The 27,564-nt window shown below is 37.2% G+C and overlaps 1 protein-coding gene across 1 annotated transcript in view; it reads left to right on the top strand.

The window, feature by feature from the left end:
- fuss (SKI family transcriptional corepressor fussel) overlaps nt 1-27,564 on the top strand; it is a 65,483-nt gene that overhangs the window by 34,896 nt on the left and 3,023 nt on the right. The window contains exons 2-6 of the mRNA XM_017900076.1: nt 3,922-4,029; nt 4,409-4,758; nt 5,317-5,882; nt 7,528-7,853; nt 27,404-27,533. Coding sequence (XP_017755565.1) covers nt 3,922-4,029; nt 4,409-4,758; nt 5,317-5,882; nt 7,528-7,853; nt 27,404-27,533 — 1,480 coding nt within the window. The remainder of the gene's footprint in view (nt 1-3,921; nt 4,030-4,408; nt 4,759-5,316; nt 5,883-7,527; nt 7,854-27,403; nt 27,534-27,564) is intronic.

Below are 27,564 nucleotides of genomic sequence, written 5' to 3'. Positions count from 1 at the left end.
GGGAAAGAGAGGAGAAATGGGAGCACGATGTAGTCATAATGGAAGCGCAGAGATTTAACAACGTTACAATGAACGAACAAGCGGTACCCCGAGCCCGTCCCTGGACCCTCGGAAGCCTGCCGCCGCCTCCAGGAGTCGAGGATCGCAGATTGAATTGTAAAATAACCGAGAGGGGAACAATGCGCCTCGGTACAACATTGTGTTTGCATTTAAATAATCCGCGAGCCCGCGGGTACGCTTATCCTCGCGACTTCGTTCCCGACTACTACCCTACACTGCATACAACCACCCTTGCGTTGTATCGTGTCCGTTTGTCTCGCGTGCACTTCGCTTTTGCGTGCTTATTTCCCCGTAGAAACGGGAAACACATTATTCCAGACAGACACGATCAGGCTGGTGTGTGTGTATGATGAGAGAAAGTAAACATAGGAGAAAGAAAGTTTTCGCTGGCGTTATTACGTCATTGGTTCATGATGCTTCTTTCTAGCTATGGGGAACAGAGGTTCTGGTTATACGATCATGCGAGAGAGTTTACTCGTGGTGAGGACTGGTTTGATTTGCTGAGTGATGGTAACTTGTTCGTTGAATTAAGCGATGGAGATATGAATGAGGGTTTTGCCCTAAATAGCTTAGGTAGTATAATAGGAAGCTTCGGAGAAGTAGCATCGTGATATATTTTCTGTTTTGAGTAAGGATTTTGTTGGTTATTCTTGACAAAATTGAAATTATATGAGACCCGAGGAACTGCAGTAATTGCATGTTATACCTGTACAAAAAGAAATTTCTGGTTTGAAAAATGTAGATCCTTTCCAGCAGTTACCTATATATAGTAATGAATAGAACATTTTTCAAGCTCTAATTTTATACGTAAAATGGACATGCTCTGACTCCTAATTATAATAATTATAATTACAACTTGAAAAATATTAAATTGCTTAGGTTAAACAGAGACATAATTAGGTCAAAAGTTGAATGTCCAGGTTCAAATATGGCTTTGTCCAATGGTGAACACTACGATAAATAGCAACATTCTCCAACTGCCTGACGAAACAACCTAAGTCTACTAAATGCATTCCAAACAAAAAGACTTCATAATTCTATTTCCCAAAATCGCTTTCCACCGGACCAACCTCTATAAACTCTTAAACGTTTACACCTTTCACCTAGGAACCAACTCGCCCAGAAACAACCGTTTATTTCTATATGTTCCTGAAATCTCTTTCACGAGAAATCAAATCGGAAGGACTTAGGTCAAATCATCGTGGCTCAATTAGCTAATGAACGACGCGTAAGTAGGGTGAACAAACGCCGCGACCATTAGTAGAACGTACGCGGCCGATTCTAGTTTGTACTAATTGTAAGTAGCGAGTAATTAATGCGGTCGATTCGAGTCCGATCTGTCGAACCGCTGACCAACGGCATCCAGGAGCAGTTGTAGAAGGGGTGACTGAGTAGGTAGGGTTGCTCGTTGGGTGCGGAGGAAATGGGGGCTGCAGGTGGGCTGGTGTATGGAGTGGGAGAGAGAGGTGGCTCGAAGGAGGAGGGGGTTGTTCCGGCTCGGGTACCGGCATTGTTTCACGGTGGATGAGAATTTAATTTGCGCGACGAAGAGAGAGAGACTGGCATTGAACAAGGACGACCATGACTGTGGGGGTAGAAAAGAGAAAGAGAGACAAAGACATAAAGAGGAAACGGTGGATGGAAAGAAGAGGATAGGTATGGTGTGTAGATGCAGAGGAATGGAGAGAGAGTGAACGAGAGAGAGTTAACGAGAGAGGGAGAGAGAGAGAGAGAGAGAGAGAGAAAGAGAGATAACGGAGAGCGGGGAGGGATGGTAGAGAAGGGTGAAGGTGGAGGGTCGGATGGGTGCTGCCTTGTTTAAGCGTGGGTGGGGGTGTCAAATTGAATTACCCCCTGGTTCCACAGTCCCCGGGGACGTTTGCTGGAGCGCTGGCGCTCTCTGTGCTTCTACGTCAGGGCTATGCCCGCTTGTAGATGGGTTTTATCTGCGTGCACCGTTGTACGTGTAGCGGTGCACGATGTACACGGGTATACCTTCATGGAGGCGTTTTCAATTAAAATCAACACCGAGGGTTGCCTCGTTCTCTCTCTTCCTCTCCCTCTTCTTCTACCGTTCCTATGGCATTCTGTTTCCGTCCTGTCGTTGGTTGGCCCATGTCTATCGATCACGCTGTCTCTTTCTGACGTGCCTGCGCAAAATCAGATCAGTCCGTGTCTCTCTGTTTCCCTTTTTCCTCTTTTTTCCTTTGTCGTGTACGCTGCGTCTCTGGTTGCCTCTGTGTCTCTCTGTTATTCCTTTCTCTTCCGCCTTTTTTCTCTCTTTTCTCTTTTTACTTTCTTTATTCCTGTTTTCCTTTTTTCCTTTCCCGTTTCACTCCTCCCGACGGACTCTCATGAAAAATTCACCGTCTCAATGAAATCTTCGTCGCGCGTTAAACTAATGGAAAGAGTCTGTTGGTCCTGGCGCACTTATTGGTACTTCGCCTCCCATCTTCCGGCACGAGACGTTTCCTCCGCCTCCTCTAAGAGGATAAGGAACCCGATGCTCGCCTTCCGCACCCCTTCGCCTTCCTTTTCTCCCCTTTTCTTTTTTCTTTCGTCACGATTTCTTTTACCTCGTGCGAACCTTTGCAGGACGACGAACGGAAATGTTTGAAAGAGTCCAAAGTTTGGTTCGCTGCGACAGAAAAAGTCTCATCATCTCCCTTGGCGATGAGAAAATTATAAGATGAGAGACGAGAGATAGAATATGGTGCTGGCATAGTATTTTGGGTGATTTCATATTAAAGTTGTTTGAAAGACAGAAATTTATTTACCGTGTCTAGAATCTTAGATTATTTAAAAATATTACACTATTTAAAGGACTGCTTTTAAGAACTTGGGATAGAAATTTATTTTAAAATTCATAGTTGACTAACCTCAAATTACACAGGAGCAACGATTTTAAATAATTCTAGAAATTTTAAGGAAACCTTCTCTTAATCGATATTAAACGATGTTTGGTATTCTACGAAACGTCGCTGAGATTATGAATCCTATAAAATCGCATAATTTCTGTAGCAGTATAAATACGATCGCGAAATTTTATACAGTGCAATACCTGGACAAAAATACGAAAAATTATTAAACAAAAATTCGCAGACTAAGAGTAGAAAGTAATAAAGAAGAAGCAGGGACCGTCAAAATGACCGCACCCGAGGGTTCTCTAACGCTAAAGACCCGGAATGCGGCAACTTCGCTTAATTCCGTCTCGTACGACGAAACCCTTTGAATTCACTTAATTACCAACGCGGTCGGTGGCGACGATTTAAAAACAAAGTAGGTCCTTCCGACTACTCGAAGCTTAAACTTAATCACACTTGAAATCCGTACAAGCAGCGAGAGCAGAAGCTGATCGTGCTATGACACGGATCAATGAGGTCAGCCTTTGGTGATCGCGATTAATTGACCGCGAAACAGAGATGGAACATCGGCAAAAATGTCCGATTTAATTGATCTAAATGCGAATATGTCGCGTTTAATGACGTCCATTGGTCGGTTTTGTTCGATGACGAGTGATCGATAGAGTGTAATAAGTATAATTACAATGGCGACAGAGAATATAAATCGAGAACGGAAACAGCGTGGAACGACGAAAAGGGACACGTATCGTTGCGTATTATATTTTTCGATTGCACATGCTATTATTACAATGGTGAAAAGTATCAATGGAATTTAAACTGATCGTAATTCGAAAAGTATTCATTAGCGTTCGCCGTGTAGCCCCGAATATATCAGAGAGAAATAATTTATCGAGAGAGCTTTGTGAGATGATGAGTGTCTGTAAAAATTGAACGAGATTGTTATTTCTGGAATATATATATACATATCATTTTTTTTTTTTGCCTTTTTTCGCAGTAGAATGGATGGGCCGGCGGTATTATCGATGCCGCCGATAACCGCGCCCCAAAAATCAGCACAATCGCCGCAGCCACAGTCGCATTCGAAATCCAATCAGGTATCGCATGTGTTTTTATATTATGGAATTTTATTTTATAATTGTTTCGGTACAGCATATCGAAACTGCGGACTATCGGCATTTATTTAAATCGAGAAGACAAGACACTTTACATACAACGAAATATCGTTATCTTTGTTCATATATTTGTCTCATTATCAGATTCTACCATTGCTTCGTTAAACCTAAATTACCTTTACGCGACGTTTCAGTTCTACACCGAATTCTACGATTTAAAATATTGCCACGCCTCTGCATATCTGTATAAAATTAAAGGAATTGAAATTCATCGGAATCGATTTGGCTATTTGCAATTTTCTCACGAATTTATAGTGCTGTCAAAGTAACGATAATAAAGAAAAATGAAAAAGGAAAATAAATTTGCTTCAGTTTGTAATCGAATCGTCGAAGGATCACATTGTGAACCTAAACCATCAGGAGTTGCAGGTGGGCACAGTTTCTCTCTATGGAATACACATCGTGTCCCTGGTGATCGAGGGCCAAGAAAGGCTCTGTTTGGCACAAATCAGCAACACGTTGCTGAAGCAGTTCAGCTACAACGAGATTCACAATCGCAGGGTGGCTTTAGGCATCACCTGCGTGCAATGCACCCCCGTCCAGTTGGAAATCCTCCGACGAGCGGGCGCCATGCCCGTTTCCTCCAGGAGATGCGGCATGATTACGCGAAGGGAAGCCGAGCGTCTCTGCAAATCGTTCCTCGGCGACAATGCACCACCCAGGTTGGTTAACTTTTATCAAGCCACCTCCAAAAATTGTCGTGTGACGCGGTCAATGTACGCCAACCACCTTTAAATTCGATGCAAAGAGAGAGAGAGTATGATAAATCGAAGAAGAATCGAATACTTATCACTGGGTCAAATAAGTTCAAATAAGATATTAGCTTCAAGAAGAAATAACGTAACGAACTATGAGATTCGGAGAAAAAAGATTTTGTAAAATAGTTTATCTAAAATCTGGCATTTTGCATTAAAGTCTGATTATCATTGTCTCTATAATGACGCTACTAGAGTGTCTTCTTGCTCATATCCAACACCCAACAACATAGTTATAATCAACGCTGAAATATAATAATTCTGTTTAAATTTCCCCAAACTGTTCCTTTCTACAAACCAACCCTTACGATCCTCGACATCCTTTTTCGCGCACTTAACCCATTTACCTTCACAACAAAAGTTCTAATTTTCCTTCTCACTTATTCAACCCACAACTACCCAACCAATGCTCCAAATCGATTGGGATAATCCGAAAATTATCAAAAGCTTTCTTCTGTCTTCAAGGCTACCCGAGGACTTCGCGTTCTCCGTGCACCACGAATGTGCCTGGGGTTGTCGAGGTGCATTCCTTCCTGCACGTTACAACAGTTCCCGTGCCAAGTGCATCAAATGCGCCTACTGTGGCCTGTTCTTCTCCCCTAACAAGTTCATCTTCCACTCGCATCGAATCGGGCCGTCGGATAAGTACGTGCAACCGGACGCGGCGAACTTCAACTCGTGGCGACGTCACATGAAACTGTCCGGGAACCCGCCCGACGAGGTGGTGCATGCATGGGAAGACGTGAAAGCGATGTTCAACGGCGGCACTAGAAAACGATTGCTTAATAATCCGACATCAAGGGAATCACCAAGCCCAGCAAAGCAACCGAGATCATCGCCCACAGCGCAGATACCCACCCTCGTGCCGTCGCCCACGCATCCCCGGGTACCGCCGTTTCCGGAATTACCGCTTCCGTTATCCAGAAGTCTCGTGATGAACTACGTATGGCAACACCACCAAACACCTGGATTTCCGTTTTCGCCGTATGCTTTGCCATGGCTAGCCAAGAGAGGACCGGTACTATTTCCTGGTGCGTTGAGAGTAATTTTTGGGGGTCGTCTCTTTTCTTTCTTTATTGGTTGTTCGATTAGTAGAGTTAAGCTAGGCTTGAGGTTTGATAAAGGAGTGGTAGGTCAGTGTGTAGGATCATTGATTCCGAGAATAGAAGCTTGAGATTGGAAAATTGGCTGAAGGTGTTCTGTTTTTAGAATTTTTTGTCCAACTCGTTGGTGTATACATTGGTGCACACTGTATATGAGTTACGAAAAGAAAATTTTATACGAAAACAGTGAATATTCGTTAGATATTCGATTTTCTAAATTCGTACTTTCAATTTAACAATGTTTTTGCTTTCTACTTTCCTAGAATATTCAACAATTCAGCAAGAAATATTTTATCATATACGCCAGTATTTTCTTAAAATACAGATTTTTGAGAAAATTCTATCTCACGGTAGAATAACTATAAAATTTATATTCGCAACCGGCAAGTCTTCCAAACTTGGATAAATAATTCTTCGATCAGACTTTCTTGAAATAAAATAAATAAATGTTTCGTTTATAACGGCCATAAATTTCCCTAAAATAACGCAAATCGCATAGATTGATGTTTCAATAGTTAATACGAAGTTTACAGGAATTGTAATTCGTAATGCAGGGGATTACACGCACAGCGAGCAGAAATTACATTGCGTAGCGCAGTTCATTAGTATAATTACAGGGAAAATGTGAATGTGAAGAGTGCCACGAAAATTATTAATCGGTGTAACGGTAACGATCATGCTGTGCGTGTAAGGTAATGGTCTTTGATAATAATTATTAATGCACGGTCCCTGTATTCCCGCGTGTATTCGCGCGGTCGATTAACGTGACTATTTCGATTTATTGACCAGGGTTAGTATTAATCGCTTAAAATTATTGTAACTAATAGTAAACAAAATTTCGACCCAACGGGTCGATTATTATCTCGAGTGATGTGCGAAAGTTATCAACGATTCGGCAGCAAATTGTAGCCATAAATGGACAGGCTATTTAGAGGATTAACTTAATCGTGGCTCGAAAGAAATATCGTTAGTTAATGTTTCGATTTCATTGCATGCCAGGATTATTCACAATATATTTATATATATCTGCATACTCCATGTATGTTTACTTGTAAGAAATTACGAATACTATCGAAAACTAATTTTGAAAAATGTTTTACGTTTGAAAGACGCAGGAGAAGAATATAATATCATTTCCTAGTTTCTACAGAAATATTATCCTTGTTAACCAAACTCCTACCATTAAAATATTTGTTCTGAATATTTCAAAAATATTAATTGTTATAGGATTAGTCGTGATAATCGATTTTTGTACAAAATTTTATGGATTTATTTGCTTGCCATAAAGGGAAATTAGATTCAGCAGAATCAACAAAAATGGATTTATTATGTTAGTAAATCCCCAGTAAGTCTCTCTAGTCTCCTCATTTCTAAATTGCAATATAAATCATGTGATGACAAACAAATTAATAGTAAAAAATATAGAAGGAATCGTTATCATTAGCATTGAAGATATTAGGCTCGTTGTCTTTGTAATCTATCATTTAGGAATCGCTTCAAATAATTTTTATTAATTCAACAAATTGATTAAAGGAGTTATCATAATGTAACACGTGTCCATTTTCATTTCTAGGACCTCTACCACCACCCATAAGCGGTTCCAGTCCTACAGAGCCGCTTATACCAGCGGTGAATCCATCATTACATCAGTCTGCCTTTCGACCTGTTATTCGTGGACCGCCGATCGTGGAATCGGTTGGTCAAGAACAACCATCGGATACCTCGGTATCTCATAAAGAGGATAATTCCGACGACGAAGTGGACATCGAGACGACAGAAGACGATCCTGTGACACCTCTCAACATTACTGCTCAGAATCTTCATTCTGTCTCAAACTCAGCCACCAGCAGTCATAGTGGTCGTAATTCCCCACAGTGCTGGAGTCCTCCCCGAGAAACGGTGAGTGATCATTTATTAACACGTAGTTTCCTTTCCTTATTTGCGAAGTAGATTTTAAAATCCTAATTTTCAACATGAAAATACCAACTAGGTCTCTTAAATATTGTCTAAGATGATTACTTAACTCCTATAATGAACATCTGTTGTGGAATAATTTTCTATAATCGACTATATTGAAATGGAAATCAAATGTATAGGTATAGCTTCTGTACAAAAATTATATGTGAAATAAAATTTCTAAAAAATATTACAAGTCATCACGTAGAAAAGTATTGAATTTAAACTTTATTACCATTAAATTGCTATACCCGATACTGATAAACTCTCTTTATCTTTTTATTCTATCCTTTCAGTAATTATCAATATTCCTGAATTCTAAAATTATTAAGCTCCTCTAACTCGATTTTTGGAAGAACAAGTACATTTCTACAATTTTATCACTAAGCTCCTTAAACGATTTTACCACGGCTACCACGATTTACCACGATTTACCACGATTTACCGCGATTTACCGCGATTTTACCACGAGAATGGATAAGAGAACCCATAAAAAAGAGAATAGAATAGAAAAGAGTGCATGGCACACACGAATGCAGTTTCAAGCAGTTTATTAATTAATCGAGATTCCATTAACCCAATGTTAGGATCGCAAGCGTGACAGTATAGTGTTTCCCGACGACGGTCACGTGGCCATTGTTGCGCCCTTCGGCTGTGACGAAGTTACGAAAGCTTCCATCGTCACCCATTATCGGCACCGATAGGTCCGCAAACACTTGATACTCGAGGAGAAAACTTTCCTAAAAATATGTCGGCCACCCTTGTCCCGTACGCAAACACGCGATCGGTAATTCGTAACAATCACGCTCTAATTCGAATGGACACTTCCGCACGTGACCTGCTCGTACGAAATAAGGGTTAAAAAGAAGGAGTAAGTAAAATGAGTTTGCCTACCACCTCTAACCTTCGATTAATATACGTACACTTAAGCTTTGATTAATACGAATACGTTACGTTTGAGATAAATCGGGTGAAAATAATGTAGAATTATTTATGGAAGAGATAGTTGAAAAATTGGTCATAAAAATATAAGCATGAGAATACTCTGATCGTACCAGCTCGACCAATATATTTGAAAAAAATGTATGCATTCTCCTAGCAAACATCCATACTCCAAAAAGTAATACATTAGAGCATCACCCAAGATCTTTAATCATGGAGTAGTGAATAAAGCTATATATTCTGATCGTTTAATAACGGAGTATATTTATGCTTAGAGAAAAAGTAGCCCCACCCGTGAATGCTGTCCCCTTCTGTAAACGTAAAACGAGATAACTTTGAGTTACGTGATACCTGGTAAACATCTTTACTCCAGGTTAATCGAATTAAACCGAGTTGTACCCAGCCATCTACTGTAATCGAGCCTGTCTTCTGGGTATTATTCGTACATGAAAAACGTAGACGCGAGTTACATATTTATATTACACGTGATATTACATTTTCATTACTGAGAGTGTACTATTTAGAGTGATTTAGAATGTTTGTAAGCGGACCATGATCTTAACAAAATATTGTCCTGGTTAAAAGGCCGCCTATGTTAAAATTCTATATTAAAAATCTTCACGTTTGCAGGGGGTCTGTAGAACTCTCTAGAACTGCTCTACAATTAGACAATTAATTTTAGAAAAGTCTTAAAGAACTTTATTAGACATTTAAACCAAAGACTCGACTTCTAGGCGAATTCTTTTTAATTCTATCTATGGGGGGTCCTCCCTTATTGTTGTTGTTATCGATTGGTCGCAGATATCTGCAATTTGGTGGTAATGCTAAAAGGAACGAAAGGAAAAGGAAGGGATGCGTTTCGTCCTGGGCCTGCCAGTGGACTCATCAGTAAGGCTGCCTTAGACAGGGATACGATTGGAAAGCTTGGAAATTGTATATGCAGGAAAAGAAGGAATCCATCTACTAGCGAGAGTGAGAATAATACCGCTACAAATCTATAACACTTTCTGCGGCTATCACCAAAAATCCACTTGATGTAATGAAAATAGCAAACGACAATCGAGATCACCAAGACTCTACCATCAACCAATTATATCCACCATTGAATCCTTCACGAATAACCACTAGAATTCCTCAGTTTTTTTCTCTCCTCTGTCCCTCTAGCTCAAACACTATCGACACTTTGAGTCGAGAAATTCACAGGAGCATTCCCTTTGACCCATCCGAAACTCAGCCGAATATTAATGATCGGTACACGAGAACCTTCTCCCTCCTCGTTACCGTCGATATACCGTCGGGCCAAGTACATCGTGACAGAGGGCCAGAGGCAAGAAGTAACAGTCGGATACAGAGAAACAGAGACACGCAGAGAGACCAAGAGAGACAAGCACAGAGAGAGGATAGAGAAAGGTAGAGGCTAGTAGAGGGCGAAGAGGGTGAGAGTTTCCTGCCACGTAATACTACTCGACGTCCCTAGAATTTGCTCTGCGGTCTGACTGCTCGTGCGGCTGCCCCCGTCAATTGCGATAATTATTGTGTCAGTAAATACTCCGTAACCATACGAACTAACGGGCTCGCGCGATCGACTGGACGTAATATGCTCACAGCGTGTGGATACACTTATGCTGGCGATATAATTAAATGAACGACCGCGATGTTATGTCGGCGTTATACCGTGTCACGCAGCCGCCTCCTGGCGTTCCGCGACCGAGAATCGAGCATGCCGGAAATTAATTATTATATCCTTGGCTGGGCCATGCTGCAATTTTCCTTTCGTCCTGGCGGTTCCACGGTGGTTTGTTGATCTGGAAATAGAACCGCAAGAATAGTAATTTAGTATTTCATGGTAGAGAAATGTTTTAAGTTACAATCGTACCGTATTGAATGTATTGCAATTGGGGATCAATTAGTACCTCTAAGAAAGTTGCGATGGGCTTCGAAGATAGACTCGCTAAAATAATGACATCAGTTGCTCCTGTAAGAGTCTCTTCCCCCACGGTTGCTGTTAGTCGTCTGGTCACAGGTATCTTCTATGTGAAGGGGGTGCTGGAAGAGACGAAAGGGAAAGGATGGGATGCGTTTCGTCCTGGGCCTGCTAGTGCACTCATCGGTAAGGCTACCTAGCAGGCCCTGCCTTAGACGGAGATACTACTGGAAAGTTTGGAAACAGAGGGTTTGAGGGTTTTTACCGAGAATTTGCGAGAAAGTCCTCGAACCTCCTTCAAGTAGGAATCCATCTATTGACGAGGATGAGGAAGATGCCGCCACACCCCTAAGAATGCGTTTCCCATAAAACATAGTTTTTTAATTATGTCCAAGATGATGATCATAAGCATACTTCAGTCCTTGATCAGGAACCTTTAAGCACACACTGTAAAATATTCCAACAGAAATTAAGCTACGTATAACTGAAGAGACATAAAAGATAAATGTCTCTGTACCAAAATAAATTTAAAATATACGATTTCAAGGTAGAAAAAATAACTTCTCAACGTACCTGCCATCATATCACGAGGTCCAGGTGGAAGGGCCGCAATAAACCAACAGAAGATTCCACGGATCAGCATAATCGTAACAAAACGCACCTCTTCAACGCGTCGACCCACATGGACGGTATAACAACTCCATAATCGTGCCTTCGTCGTTCCCAGCAGCCCTATAAAAGAAGTATCAACAATTAGCAATAATTATCCATAAGAGGAAAACGAGGGGTCGAGCGAGAGAAACAGAAGGAATGGGTCACGCGACGAACAGAGGAAGACATAAAAAGGAGACAGAGAGAGGGAGAGGAAGGGGTGTAGGGGTCTTCCGGGATAAGCCATCCGGATTGCCAGGCAGCTTTTCAATTCCCCCTTGTTGGTGAACGTGTCGAGTGGGACAGATCCGTACTTTGTGAAGAGACTCACCAAAATCTCTCCCTCCCTCGGTGCCTCATCTCGACGACATCGAGTGTGTACGTACACGTAGCCATAGATATCCGTCACAAAGGTACAACACGGACAAGAGGAAGTGGAAAACCCGGTTACTGCATCGCGCGACACAGGGTCTGTGTATCGCGGTAACTAAGTAATCCCCGAACGTTATTTGCAGTTATTTCTCGGTTGGACGGATCGGTCGAGGAAAGGAATCTGACGGGGATTTTGTATTTTCATTTTCACCACACATCTGTGTATGGTCGATGGTCGATCGTGTACGTTAGCTCCTTTTTTTCCCGATTCTCAAGCAAATCTGTTCATCATCCATGGATATACTCCATATACATCGAGTACATTTTTATCCTTCGTAATATCGGACTTGAAATACAATTATACCCTACTACTCTTTTTGTCCCAACTGTCGTTAAATATATATATGTATATGTAAGTTAGACGAAAATATATAAAATTATAGTAAAAACACGATATCTGTGGTACCTTACACGGAATTATAAAGATCGATATATTGATACGATGAAATCGTTCAGGTTAATCTTGTTAATTGATTGGAAACAGCTTGAGAAATATCTGAGCTTACTGTTTGCAACTCCAATATGGTAGCCAATAATTGTACATTGCTCTTAATAATTTTTGCACCATGACTGAAACTAATCACTAACAATTTTAGAATATAAATTAGCTTTTTTCCACACTAATACTTAGGTCTGAGATATATTCCAATCCATTTACCTGAGCAGCCTTGCTATAATATTTTACCGTATGAATGTTTTATTTCACCAAAAATTATAAAATTGTCAGCTTCATCCTTGAATAGAAAAACCCTAAAAAGCCTTTACACTGTGTGGTTCATGTTCGATTAATTCGGATTCATGGACCCCGGTTAAGATTAAATTCTATCTTCCATCACAATTATTGTTTTATCCTTGATAGTTTCTAAGGAATGGAAATAATTCTTGCAATTCTTAAAAATCTTCCAGTTCCCGGGTAAAGCCAGTAATTGAACAAAAGAAGACACAAACGTGAATCTCCGCGCGAAATGTGACTACTTCGACGAAAGTACGCAATTTCTTTCGAAAGGCCGTGGCCGGTCATTGAAGTCGTAATGAGGATAAAAGTGAAACGTTTGATGTATTCGAACGCCACGAAATAAGGACGAGGCGATTATCGCTTCGCGATGTTCCTCTGGTCAATTAAGATCCTTTTGGTCGATCGTGATTAACGAACATCCCTAGCTCATGTCAGTTCTCCTAGCGTCGGATTTCCGTTAGAGAGGAGCACGAAGACACTCGCAGACCTCCTCCAACATCCATTTAAATGCAATTAAACGGCGTCACGTAGAAGAGGAAAGAGGAAGGGGCCAGGAACGTTTAAATCAAACTCCGGCTGGTTTAGTTAGTTTCGACCGCAACTTTTAATTGCGCTTCGACCGTCTGGAGAGCCATTAGATTTTCGAAGGGGCGCCAACCGTTATACTTCTTTCAAGCTTCCTCTTGCTACGTGATGCCATCTTCTTGTCGTATCTCGTGAACGAAATTCTGAATCGGAGAGACCTTTCTTTTTCCCGTCACTAGTAAATCAGGATGGAAAAGAATTTCTTGATGGCTGTAATATTCTATTCATTTCAGAATTTCCTATAAGGATTTTGACAACATCTTTTTAAATTAGGTGTATAGAAGAGGTGTATAGAAGATAAATTATAAGTTGGAATTTTGGAAGATTTTGAAAGTTGAGGAGAAATTGAAGAAGATACTTGGCAGATCAAATATAGCAATTGTAAGATATATATATATAATATTATTAATGGAAGAAAGTATACTATTACCTCGGTATGAGATGAATAAATATTTACAATGATGAATTATAATACATTAACGTCAAATGACGTATCCTATATGCTGTTGTACAATTATGTACAAGTGACGTACGACGTAAATATCAAATATTGATTAGATACATTCAAGACGGTTAAAAAATTAATAAAGAAATTTAAGACACATACAGTACAAGTAACTACATAACCAGAAGTTCGTCAAATTATAGTTAAACAAATTTTTCGACTACTATCGTTGAATCTGGTCTTGAAAATGAATAGGAAAGAATAATTATATCTCCTTCGTTTCCTAAAGATACGAATGACGATTTCGCAACGATTTCGTGTCATCTTTAACAATCGTTAATTAAGAAAGCGCAGGTGACATTTTTAAAAACCGGTGAGCACCGTTAAGGTTCCCCCTGCTTAGAACGAAATGCCAACATCTGACCTTATATCCCGTGGAACCCTTCGGGACTCTGTGATTAAATTGAGTGCTATATCGCACAAGTAGGCCTTGCTACGTCTATCCACGGGTATCTTTTTAGAAAAGTTAACCCGGTAACATTTCCCTCGATACGAAGTTGCCACCCTCGAGCAGCGTAACGTTTCACGTCGTTTAAAACGCTGTTAATCTCACGCATTCGTGAATCACTTTAATCTTATGGGCATGTTAATACGACTTTTTATGAGAGTATTTTATTGCATATGTAAAACAGTTATTCTTAGGTAAATTTTCGTGAAGCGATTTGTGCTTGAAACTTAATCCGAAAAGGAAGGGAAAATTTTAAGGAAGTTAAAATACAGGCCGGTATTAAGAAGAATAGATAAAAGTACGTACAAGGATTAGTATCGATTTAGAAACTACTGTTTGATGTTTGAAAATCACTGCTTGATAAAAATTAATTGTACGGTTTTAATATCACCATAATTCGTATATATGAAATAATATACCACAGTAAGAGAATTTTTGAAAATGTGTATATTCTAGTTTGGAAAATTAAAAGTAAATGGCAATGATCTACGAAAGAAAGTAGAAACAAAATTTTCATTCGAAATACACGAAGAATTATATAATTTATTGCAAATTGATACGAATTAAAATTCTTAATGTATCGAATTCTTATTTTTACTTATTTTTTTAGGTATCGAATTTTCCTACGTTTTTTTTTTTCAAAATTGTGTGTGTGTTAAAATTAGGTTTGACTGCTATAAAATGTTTGACGACACTTTATTTTGCAGTGAAAGAAAATTGAAAAATGTAAAATCCTAAAATAATATCATGCATTAATTTTTTCTTCTGATATGCTCGACATTTTAAATGGAAATGTTACGTTAATTAATTTCTTGTAAAATATGAAGTATATTATAGTTTATGGCTTTTAAGACCCTATTATGAAACACTGTAGAATATAAAGAGGTCAACGGAAGATATTTTCGTCAGTTTTAACATTTGATAGACATTTAAGAAGCATGATGCAAATTTGTAAAGTCACGGATCGTATAAATCATGCAGAACATTGTACTGTACAATTTTTATCTACGATGAATTAATCTTATTAATTCCTTTAAAGGTTACAATAATTATTACAAAAAAAACGAGCAAGAAATAATACTAAAATTCATAGCAAATCGCGAGCTATGAATTTTTTACTATTAATATGTTACTTTTATTATTATTTTTTTATCTTTCATTATTCCTATTATTTCTTCTTTTATTTTTATTACTGCTGATAATTGCTTCTACTCTTACTATCATTGTTATTTACTTTCATTATTACCATTAATTTTCCAATTTGCAATTACTATTATCTCTCTGCTACCAAAATTAAAAGGAAAAAGAACATGAACATCCACATGACGATTTTACAACTACTCTTCATGATCATTATGCGAAGAAAAACCATAAAATAAATAATGACAATTGATTAATCCCATACGTGAATTCATATATTTGAGATATACTTGCCAAATTTATTTAAATCCCCACATGTCACTGGCACTACACCATACAGTGCTACACTACCTCAGAAGATACATTTAAGCTCCACAGTGCATTCACGTCCAACGAAATTTATTCAATATTCGCTACCTAAAAAATGAATCCTAAATATTCAACGCACCTGTGCTTTACGTTCACCACCGACCAAACATTCTCAAACAGAGAAAGTAAAAGAAGAGAATAAATTAAACAAAGGTATTCCTTTTTCGAAGAAACCGTAATAATGTAAAAATTATTCAGCGCACGAGGACACGTGGCATGCAATTACACGCTTTCACCACAACGAACTATGTATATCGTCGTTGGTTTAATGCGATTTGCGCGAGATGCCCGTGGAGAAATGTCATCGCGGTACGAAATGATGGTCCGCTATGGAAGTCGTGGGCGGTGACTGTTGATTTAATTATAATCGTCAGCTCCGCCCAGCACCCTCGAATTCGACCCGACTTCCGTCCTTTATTTTCACCCTCTGCAACCCCTCGATCTTTCTCTTTCTCGTGTTCACCCCGTGTCCCACCCTTCTGCCAGTCCCGTTTCAAAATGCTTTCAACGGTTGTCTTTGTCTTTTTAACCTAGGTTTCATGTAGGTTCTCGTTTACAGACCAGAGAAGAGTCGCGATTAACTTTTCGTCGCAACGGTTAATTTACATTAAAAGTATGCAGTGAGTGAGACGAGTATTTGAAAATGCATGCCGATTACATTGAACCGAGAAATTAAACATGTGAATAGAGATTTATTTAATTTAATTCCATTTTTTGGTCGGCAAGGTCCTTGCTTCGATGGTTGATTACATTAGAAAGGAAAAATTATTCTTGTTATTTAATATTAGAATCACCGATCCGAAATGTGTCAGTGACTATGAAAGTGATCTAAACCAAAAACCTGAATGATTTAATATAAAACTACCTTCGCGATATAGGAACAGGTAGAACTGTCATATAACTGCATCAAAATTAATTTTTTGATTTTTCCGAACGCGAAATTGGTATTTCGGAACGAGTCGTACATGAATTAGGATACTTTACTTAGAGTAACATAGCAATAATTATGAACAATTTTTGTCACTATCGTTTCGAGTTTTCAGTACTCGACATATAGATGATGCCTAAAATGATATTTAACACTAATTTCTGGCATAGAGTATTAAAAATTTCGTCTTGCGCTTTCCCCTCGCGGTGTTTTCTAATTTTACATTCCACTAGGCTCGAATCGATTCGAAATTGGCGATCGGTATGTAAAAAACAGCAGACAGCCGTAGTGAACACTCGGAAAATAAATGCCCGTGTGTTTGAGCGGCTGTCGATGGAAAGGGGACGAAATTTTAGTGCATCGAGGATGAAACTCGTTAACCCCGATGCTGTGTTCACAGTACAGCCTGTCTGAATAAGAGGGTTTTAGGGAAAAAATTATTTCATAACTCGCAAGCGAAATTGAGAATCTACAAATAATGCTCCGCCGCTATAAGCGACGCCTTCCATACCTCGCGTAATTCGCATTTACATATGCCTCTGCACATCCCTTCAATTAAAATCTATTCTTTTCTCTTTACGTGACCGATCCATTTACTTAGCTTTCACTCCATGTTTTACTAAAACATCGTAAAATTTTCCGAATTTTTCTCCTTTTTTCTTAGAATGATATTCAAGAAGTTATAAAAATTTTAAAAATTTCAAATTAATTCTATTTCATTTCTACTTATTTTTGCACTTGTATTTACGTAATGATACTAATGAGTCGATAAATTATGACGTACTGCTTGCACATTTCTAATGCACAAACGATTTTTATAATTTTATAATTTAAAAGCTAAATCGTTAATATCGTTAAATTACCTTATTTTACGCAAATTTGAAGTAAGTTCGTTTTGAGAAAATTTCTATTATGAAATAAGATTATTGACTAATAACGAATATAAGTACCTACGTTTTGTCAGGTAAAACATTGATAGTGGTTATTTATGATTTAATTTGTTTTAGCTTCTAATGACAAATAGGAGCGATGACAGTTCTGTCCACGAAGTTATGACTAGACTACGTTTCCATAAAAAATGATCATTCGTGATGTGCTTTGTGCTGATTAAGCTTGTCAGTTCAATGCTTCTATCCGCAGAATAATTTATAAAGATATTTTCCTATACGATTTTTATCATTTTGGCGTCTATCAACTCGTCGTTGTATTTCATACCTATATCTCGATATAATAAAAGATCAAAAATGACTTTAAAGAAATTTATTTTCTTAGTATACTTCTATTTTGTTAATAATTATGAAATCCCTTTCTGCATATTTTACCAATTCAATTTATACGTCGAAGAAATAAATCCCTATCAATCTAAATATTCCTTGTAATGCAAAATGAGTTTCTTCGTGTATGTATATAAATCTACAAGTACGAATATCTAATACGTACAAATCTACATACGAGTTTTCCTCTAAATAGGACTAACGTAATAAAACGCATTACCCATAAACTTTTTCCAATAAAAACAGCTATAAATGAAAGGAGCGACGATACATGAAACACAAAAATACTATAACGAGCCATATGTTTAATTAAAAATTGTGCAAAATAACCCATTTCAGCACATCGAATTTTGTTGAATTTTTACAAATGTTGATATTCCTTTGAATAACTCGATACGATATCAAAAATAACGAAGACCTTTCAGAATTACACCATTCTCAAAAGAACATTCCGAATGCAATTTTTTAAAAAAGAAAATCCACGACCTTCCTAAATATAATTATCAAATAAATCGAATAAAGCACACGTGGATTATATATAGGCACTCTCGTTAAACTTTCTCAAAATTGCTAATGGAAGGACGAAATTAAAAAATTCCTCAGTGAAACAGAAGTAACGCGGAGCAAGGGAATCCATGGCGCGAGATCGGACGAACAACGTTCTGGAATAAAGCCGACATTATAGGCAGCATAATCAATTCCCGGGCATAATTCCGCAACACGCTATGAATTTGGTCAAGATCGGCCGACTGGAAGTGATTCGACTAACACGATTGCGTACTAACTTTGCACACGACGAGTGGCTCGTATCCCCGATCCAAACTTGTACAAATCGCACTTACATCCCATTATTTTAACCCCCAAGAAAGAAAGAGAGAAAGACAAAAATCGTTTCTCAATTATGTCTGCCAACCAAATGCACATTTTTTCATCTCTTTCAGTTCTCTTCTTATGCTCAAAGAAGTTAGAAAACGTTGAATAATTATAAGAGATTTTATAGGAGGTATGGATGAAGCTGAAAAAAAAGTTCGTATTTAATTAAACACAGAGTTATAATACCCATTGAATATTTATTATCTATAGCAATTTCGTGTGCTAATAAGTTAAACTAATACTGACCTTCAAACTAAATATCAAATTACGAATTAAACTATATAAAATCTTCATCGAGGCATCCATAAACCTAATATTTATAAGAAATTTACATGTCTTCCAACTTTCCCACTGCATCATCCTCATCACCGAACCGCAAAATTCTCCCGCGAACTAGACATGAAATATTAAAAATCAGGCATTAAACCGCAAAGACCCTTCATCGAGACATCCGCGCAACCAACCCCACAAGGGTGGTTCGCAAAAACACTCCGGAAAAACAAACACCCCCACGAAACAAACGAGCCGAGCTCGGCCAGCTATTCGTATCAATTAAACTCTCTGGAGCTAGATGAGAATTTAATCGGTCAGGCAATCCTCCTCGGTGGGCCGAACGCAAAAAGTGCTTTGTACACACGCACAGGCGAATTCGATTGCGCGACAATCGGATGGCGATCGAGGAAAAAGGCGCGTCCACTCTCCTCTACCCTCCATATCCATATCGGTCGAAACTTTTGCCGTTTACGGGCTAAAAATCCATCCCTGTACAGAAACGAACAACCGATGCAACAACCAGAGTAGGAAGCAGAGGAGGAAGAGGAGCAGCAAGAGGAGGTGGTGGAGGAGGAGGAGGTGAACGAGGGGATGTTGGCGCACGCTACGATTGTTTCTCCGTAATCCTTTATTGGATCAACGGGGCTGAAACAATTGAGCGAGCCATAACGCGAGGATGGGCTGCTGGTACAGGGGCAGACGAGCGTGTCGGGTTTTCGGTCTGCCGATGCCGATGGCCCGAGAGCGGAGGGCCTCACCATGCACAAACCGTGCAAGCACGGAACAAGGGTGGAGACGAGATAGAGGGTAGGTGGTAGGGATATATAAGCGAGCTTGGGCTACGATGATGGGAGCGGGAAAGGATTTCTACCTACTTTGCTCCGGCTGAACGGAGTTACAAATGGGAGAACGCAGAACTCATCCGCGAGAGGGGATTCCGGTGTCTTTCTATGTTTCAGTTTCCTGTCTTATCGTTAGATGGATCGTTTGGCTATCCGTTTGCTTGGTAATTCAACGATCCGTCTTCTCGATGCTGATTTGCAGGCTTTTAACCCTTTTGGTACTAGCAATGATCCTAGTAGTGAGAAGACGGTTGAGTAGCTATAGATATTGCTTTAATTTGCTCGTTATACGTTCGGTGGACAGATTATGGTACTGTATTATTGATTACACGTAATAGGAGTAAGTGTTCATAAAAGCTTCTCTGAAAATCATTTTACATTTTCATCGTACGACCTTTTTATTTATCAATTTTCTAATTTTCTTTTTCTATTTCCTTATTTCTCTTTTCTACAAACTGTTGTCAAATCTCTCTCACCACCTCTCTAACTCCTATCCAATGTCTACAAAGGAGTTAGCAGTATCTGTGCGTATCACGTACGAGCGATATAATAACAAGACGATCAGCTGAAATTCGTGGCTTGGTTCGCACGTCCCGAATTTTCGCAATCGTCTCCACTTTTTCTATTCTCGCCCTATGTTCCTTGTCTGAGATCTATCATTTGGACAATTTACCCACAAGGGTACGTGAGAACGTGCAAAGAACGGGGAGAAAAGGAAGCATTGTGTCATTTGTTGCGTCTTCGATGCGCACCTTTTCCAGTGATAAAGCAGAGTTATTTATCTTCCGTTTGCACGAGGAAAGCATTCCAAGAAAATGTGGCAAGATATCACCAAGATATCGTTTCTTGATAGTTTCGTGATAGCGTTCAAATGTTCAGTTTGACAAATACATACTATTTAATCGTGGGTTTCTAATGGTCCATCTCTGTGTAAAATGTTTATCGAAAGGAACAGTTCGGATGTTGAGCCATTATTTTCTTATTTTTCTTGAGACCTTTAATTCTTTTTAATTCTGATAACGTCTTTAATTGTTTGAAAATTTCTCCAATGACTAGAACAAAATAATTACAAGAAAATTTTAAACTCTATTTCAAATATAAATTTGGAGACACGTAGATAATGGAAATTCGATTCTGAATTCGAACGTATTAATCAGATCGATGACAGAAAGCTTTGCAAAATAACCATTCAAATGACTAAACAATCTTTACCACGTTAAATAATCCAAAAATGATAGTAGGTCACTGAAAAAGGATGATACACTGGTCGATAATTTCGATTGGTCATGAAGCATACGGGGTTAAAATCCGTAGTTCACCGTAACGAATCGATCTGTCACGAAAAGCCACTTCACTGCTCGGATTTGCTTGGCGCATGCAACGAGGTTGCACGGATGTTATGAGCAACATATGTGCTGATTATAAGGATGCATGGGGTATCTTACTCCATCGAACACCTGCTCGTTGGCATACGCATTCCCAAACCGTATTTCTCATCGATCATGATGCTATCCTATTTCGTGAACATTGTACGAAACTCATTTGTATGTCACGTGAAATTTCATAATTGATCGTTACGTACCATGGTATTAAACTCGTTGCACGTGTATTATAAATAAATAAATATGTTTAAATATTAGATGATCCACGGATTATAGATCAAATGGGATGGAAACGCGTGTGGTTACGTAGTAAAAACTTCTTTATCGCGTGATATTAAGTATGCAAATGGTACTCTATCTTTGTGTATATTCTTCACCTTTACCGTTTGGTTTGGACTAAACAGCAGAGTCGGTCATACGTCGAGCCATTTCGTCCGAACGTGGCGAAGAATGACACGTAATTGAGACAGAAAGGCATGGGCAAAAACTAACGACGAGCCAAGCCTGTATTGTTTACGTTGAATCCTATCTACTAAGCACGCCTCTCACCTGTTATGCTTGGCCGATTTCCTTATCATGAGACACAGCCGATATTTCAGGCGAAGAAGTTAATATACACTAACACGAAACTGTTACAAAAGAAAGTTTTGTTTAAAACTTGGCATTAAATGCATTACTTACATTATTACAGGACAAAAATATTTCGAGAAAATATTAACGAATAAAAACATTTTGAGTATTTTCTAAATTATATCCTACATATACATTATGTAATACTAATTATAATATAATACTAAAATATAATATAAAAACTAAAAATAACATACTAGTATAAAATAATGCCGGTGATAATACATAGAAAATTTTTAAGAATTTTTGTAGCACGCTTTCAATAATAAACGGGAGTAATATATAATTTTAAATAATCAAAGAAGATGGATAAAAGATGTATAAATAACAAATAAAAAGAAAGCACCGTGTTTTGCAACTACGTCTATCGATTAAAATCTACCCTTTCTAATGTTTCGACTCGTTGAATTATTTCACAATAGATAAATCAACCCTCTTATGCCCCTAGCGCGTCTCGTCAAGCTCCTCTGTACACAAAACGTAATTACTTGAAATCCCAAACACCATGAAAATTTTATCGGCGCCTAGCTCGTCGCGGGCCATTATACTATCGAACGACGACCAATGAATGTCAAAATGGAATTAAAAAGTTTAATTAGGTGACGTCTTTTAACGTTGAATGAATCATCGCCATAAAGATCATATCACAAAATCTGTTGTAATATAATATTACGAATTCATATCATAAAATCGACAGTTCTATCTTAGAATTTGAAAATCATTACCCTCATACGTATAATTTTTAGGTTAATGTAACAATTTTTCACTCTCTTGATAAAGAATAAATATAAAAAAATTATTTTCTATCCACTTTTCTATATATCGCAGTGTATCAATCTTTTTTATTATATATAATCTTTTAAAAATTACTTCTATTGCATTATAATATTGTATTATTCCTTATACAGCTTTACGTACTACCTAGTAGTTGTAATAATTTCCTACGCTGAATGTACTAAATAACTTTACATACTATCTAGTCTGTTATAATATTCTCCTATACTAACAATATCATAAAGTGGTAATTATAAGAAGTAAAATTATAACACACCCATTTATCTGCAATTAAAAAATAAACACATCCAGATTTTCTCATGAGAATGACACATAAAATCGTTGACTGTCTTAAAACCTACAACATAAAATTAACTGATAATATAAAATATTAACTTATAATATAAAACTATACATAACCTCAAATGTGCTTTAACCCTTCGATTATTATATAATTGACACAAACCTGAAGGATCTAAAGAAGACAAAAAACACAGGACGCCAAACAATGTCGCTTCTTCTCCTAATTCTTCTACGTAAATTTCTTACAAAGTTTAATACCATTGAGTTTTCTCACATTGTCGATACGAAGGTCGTTAACAGAGCGGTGAGCAATCTCTCACGAGTCACAAAGTAAATGTAATCGGCATGGCTTCTACCGCGGTGTTACGTGACAACGTAATCGTTTTACGGCCGACTTGAATATTTTATTACCTGACCTGATGTATAGACTTGATGGAGGCATCGTGCGTTGCAATCGGTTTTGCTCGTTCCGTATCTTGAATCGTGCATCTCTGCGATTACAGCGACGCCTACTGCGCACGCCGTGTACTACACCACGATTCTCACGATGACGTCACGCGGACCACGAAAGTCACGTGTTCCGTCGCAAATTGGCGCGTAATTTCGACTAGCAATTTGTACCGTTTAATTAATACAAATCGTGTCATGAGCAACTTCATTTTGCGATGCATGGAATACAAAATGAGCTGAATGAAAATGTTCTCTACACGTAGAAGACACTATTTACTTCGATTAATATGATGTTTGTTCTTTGGAGTTTTACTATCAGTATTAATTATAATTATTCGAATGACATCGAAAATCAATGAACAGTCGATTATCCAGATTTATGTTTGTCTAACAAAAAATTATATATGTCAGTAATAACATACGATCCCTATTTATTTTATCATAAAAGCGAAATGAAACACTTTTTATCACAAACGAATAAATAATTATTATCTGTATACTCGTTATATTTTAATGCCATGTCCTTCCCTTTTATTTATTTTTATATATACCAAATTGCAATATTATAGTTATTTAATCAGCATTTGGTTTCCTTTCAAACTACAAAGAGCAGAGAATATGAAGAAGTCAAGGTAACTTTCCTATAAAAGTTCTTCATAAAAGAACAAAATAACAATCTCTTCAAAAACATTAAACATTAAGTAGCATTAAGTAAATTATATTTCTCTAAAAATAAGCTACATAACCGTTAACACTAATGAAACAGAAGAGGTTTCTCTGAGAAATGAAAACGTAGAATCTGCCTCATATAATTTCTCATAAAAATCCATTAAATTTCCTAAAGCTATATTCTTTAAAGTGCACTTATACGTTCAGAGTTTCATACTGTTTAAACGACAAACAGAAATTAAAAGAAATTGTAATGTAATCTTAATGCACGATTTTATTAATTCATATTTTTAAACAATAACTGAAATAATAATTCGTGTTAGCATAGCGCACATAAAAGGCTGGAACATTTTAAAAATGCATCCTCGCGTGTCGAGTACCTAGTATTCTTACCTTTCGTGTACTCTACGTCACGAAACGAACGGAAGCCAGGACATACGCTGATTTTTAAATAATGCCCGTCACGCGGCTGTTTCAGAGAATTGATTTAATCATTCAATCTTATCGCAAAAATCGATGACACATAATATAGTGTTGCGAGTGACCATGCTATGTAATTTGAAAGTATCAATCTTGGTGGCCAATGTCAGATATTAATTATGTAACTTTCTAGTTAACTAAGGTAATCGATTAAAGGAGTCACTTTTTCCTTAATTCCACTTTAGTTAAGTGACGATATTAATAACTCACGCTTAAAGTGCAACAATACTTGAGGAAATTAATTGAAATACAAATTATGTTAGAAAATGTATATATGAAAGCCAATTACTTGTAAAATGTTAAATATTTGAATTTTGAAATATAGAACAATATTGCAATACCTATTACCCTCTTCTTCTATTTTATTTACAATTTCTATCAGGTATGTGTGTTTCAATTATAGCAAATCAACTCGAATTTTGGACTTTTACCTACATAAATAGACAAAAAATTTATCGAAATTTACAATTATATTAATTATAATATTGGAAAATATAGAAATAAAATGTTTATGACAATTATTTGTTAGTATATAACCTAGATAATAAAAGGTTTGATCAAAAGTGAATACGTTAGATAAGGAAGCAATGGATATAAAGTAAAGGATGAATTTTTTAATGAAAAAGGTAATTCATCATGAAAATTATAAGCTAGTGAAATCTATGTGGGTACGAACTTGTAAAAATATTATGTAAAGAAGCCTCACAATCATGATGGAAGCATAGAACTAGCTCTCTTCTCTTGTCTTGTTCTTTGTCTGACAAAATACTGTCTGACACTACTAGATGCAATCTCAGAAGGAAGTAATAGGTACCAAGAAATAAATTACTATCGGAATCTAGATACACACGAATTTTTAACAAAGAGCACGAATACGTCATACTTTCAAAATGCAAAATACATTAATATTAAATAAATATCAAATAAATTAATATGCTGATGTATTATGTTCTACCAAATGGTAGAATAAAATAATTCAAGAATAAATATCTATCAGTGGAAGTATGCACGCGAAATAAAAACGATCAGTGACAATATTAATTGCAATTAATATTTATAATATTTCTGCATGTTTGAATTCCCATTGTAGCTACCATAAAAACAATGAAATATCGATTTACCTTTACGATACACGACATTAAACGAAGATCATAAAATTGCAGCAGAAATTGAGAAATCAACAAAATTCATGACATTTGATATTAAAAGCTTTAAACGAACGAACTCGCATATCGAGGAAACTGTATAATCAATTAATTTTAATCAGTTAATATTTCGCATTTGTTGGCACGTTTCTCTTCTACGAAATAAAAGATTAATAATAACGCTCCACTATAATGCAGGATAACTGGTAACTTTATCGAAAGAAAATGTGTAATTTCAGCCACTCAACGTTTATTAACTGTTGAATTGAAATTTTAGTCTTTAGTCGTTTCATAAAACGGAATTATACTTTATATTTTACGATAAATATTTATATTATATATTTTACATTAAATCATGTTAAAATTATTATATTAAAACAGACTTATCATAAACGACAAATTGAAAAATAACGAATATATTTGTTCTCACAATGTATGACCTAATTTGATCTAATAATTAGAAATATTAAGAATTAGTTTCTTTATCACACTCAAAAGGAAGCAAATGATTTTCTTTGTAACGTTCAAAAAGAGGAGACTCGATTTCCTTATTATACTCGAAGCAACGAAAAATAATTCACTCGAACACCTCTACTTGTTACTTTTCCTGTTACCCTTTCTGTTCCTGTTACCCTCCTAAAAACGGAAAGAGATATTTCTATAGAAAACATTAAAATGGCGGAAGAACGGGGCATAGACTTCTGGAAAGAGGAATAATTCACGCGGATCGATCGACGTCGAGCCGAGGGATTAAATTAATTTAAGTAATTTGACGATTGCTATCGGCGGAAACATTAAATAAAGTACCGCGTGCCGGTTGTAGAGGTAGCTGCGTTTAGATTATAAATCGGCAGCGTCGAGTAAACCGACGTTATGTGTTGGTCACAACACATCGACAGGATTGTGGCCATCGTTGCATAACTGAGTGGTCGTTCATGATGATTGGATGGTCGTCCATGTTAGCCATCCTTATTCCATTCAGTCACTTGTCATTAACCGGGAAAAAGTCGCGCCACGTGGACACCTGTTTATAGCGTTAACAGCGATCGTCGATATCTCGACTCGATTACACGACTGTAGTGGTTAACCCTTTCGACGATGGAAAGATAAATGATACACGTGAAGTGTGTACTTTGTTGTAGGTTTGTATATCGAGTAATTATCCCTTCTAAAAACATACTGAGAAATATTTTTAATCTTCAATGCAATACGATACAATAATCTTCTTCTTTTACTATTTTAAAGGGACCCATTTGCCAAGTAGATTTACTTCAAAACAGAAAGGAAAAATCTTCAAATACGAATCGTTAAGCACGAATCAAGTACTTTGGCACAAAAATTGTTTAAAATCCAAAAAGTGGTGGTAATCGTTTTATCCCGTGAACGACTGAAATGTTAATGTTCAGTAAAAAATAGTTTCCTAATATTCAATTTTTGTGTTTTCATAAAATTTCAGATATCCTAATGATAAAAGGGTACGAGAACTTTGATAGTTAAGAGAAAAATATTGTATTAATGTTGGTTTGGCAATAATATTGCAATGTAGAAAATTTGATATTTTAATATTTAATATTATTATTTGATTAATATGTTCATGAAATTATAAATCCATGACAGGAAAAATATAAAAGATATGTAAAAATAATAAAATTAATACGTATTAACACCAATACTTCCACAAATTTTAAGAAAGACTTTATTCGAAGACTAAAACATCCATATTTCGACTTTGTTTCAGGAACGAGAAGCTGAAAAAATAGCCGAAGAGGCGGCAGCTATGCGTGACGTTAAACCAGAACTTCAACCTGCAAGAAGTCCCGATACGTGGCAAGGAAATAACTTTTATCGGCATCTGAATGCAATAAAAGGTATGTAACCGATAAACGAACTGCCTTCTTT

The sequence above is a fragment of the Eufriesea mexicana genome, unplaced genomic scaffold (genome assembly GCF_001483705.2).
Source record: "Eufriesea mexicana isolate 0111107269 unplaced genomic scaffold, ASM148370v2 scaffold996, whole genome shotgun sequence".
In the NCBI taxonomy this organism is placed as follows: domain Eukaryota; kingdom Metazoa; phylum Arthropoda; class Insecta; order Hymenoptera; family Apidae; genus Eufriesea; species Eufriesea mexicana.
The sequence above is the reverse complement of the archived record's forward strand: the minus strand, read 5'-3'. Positions and strand labels throughout refer to the sequence as shown.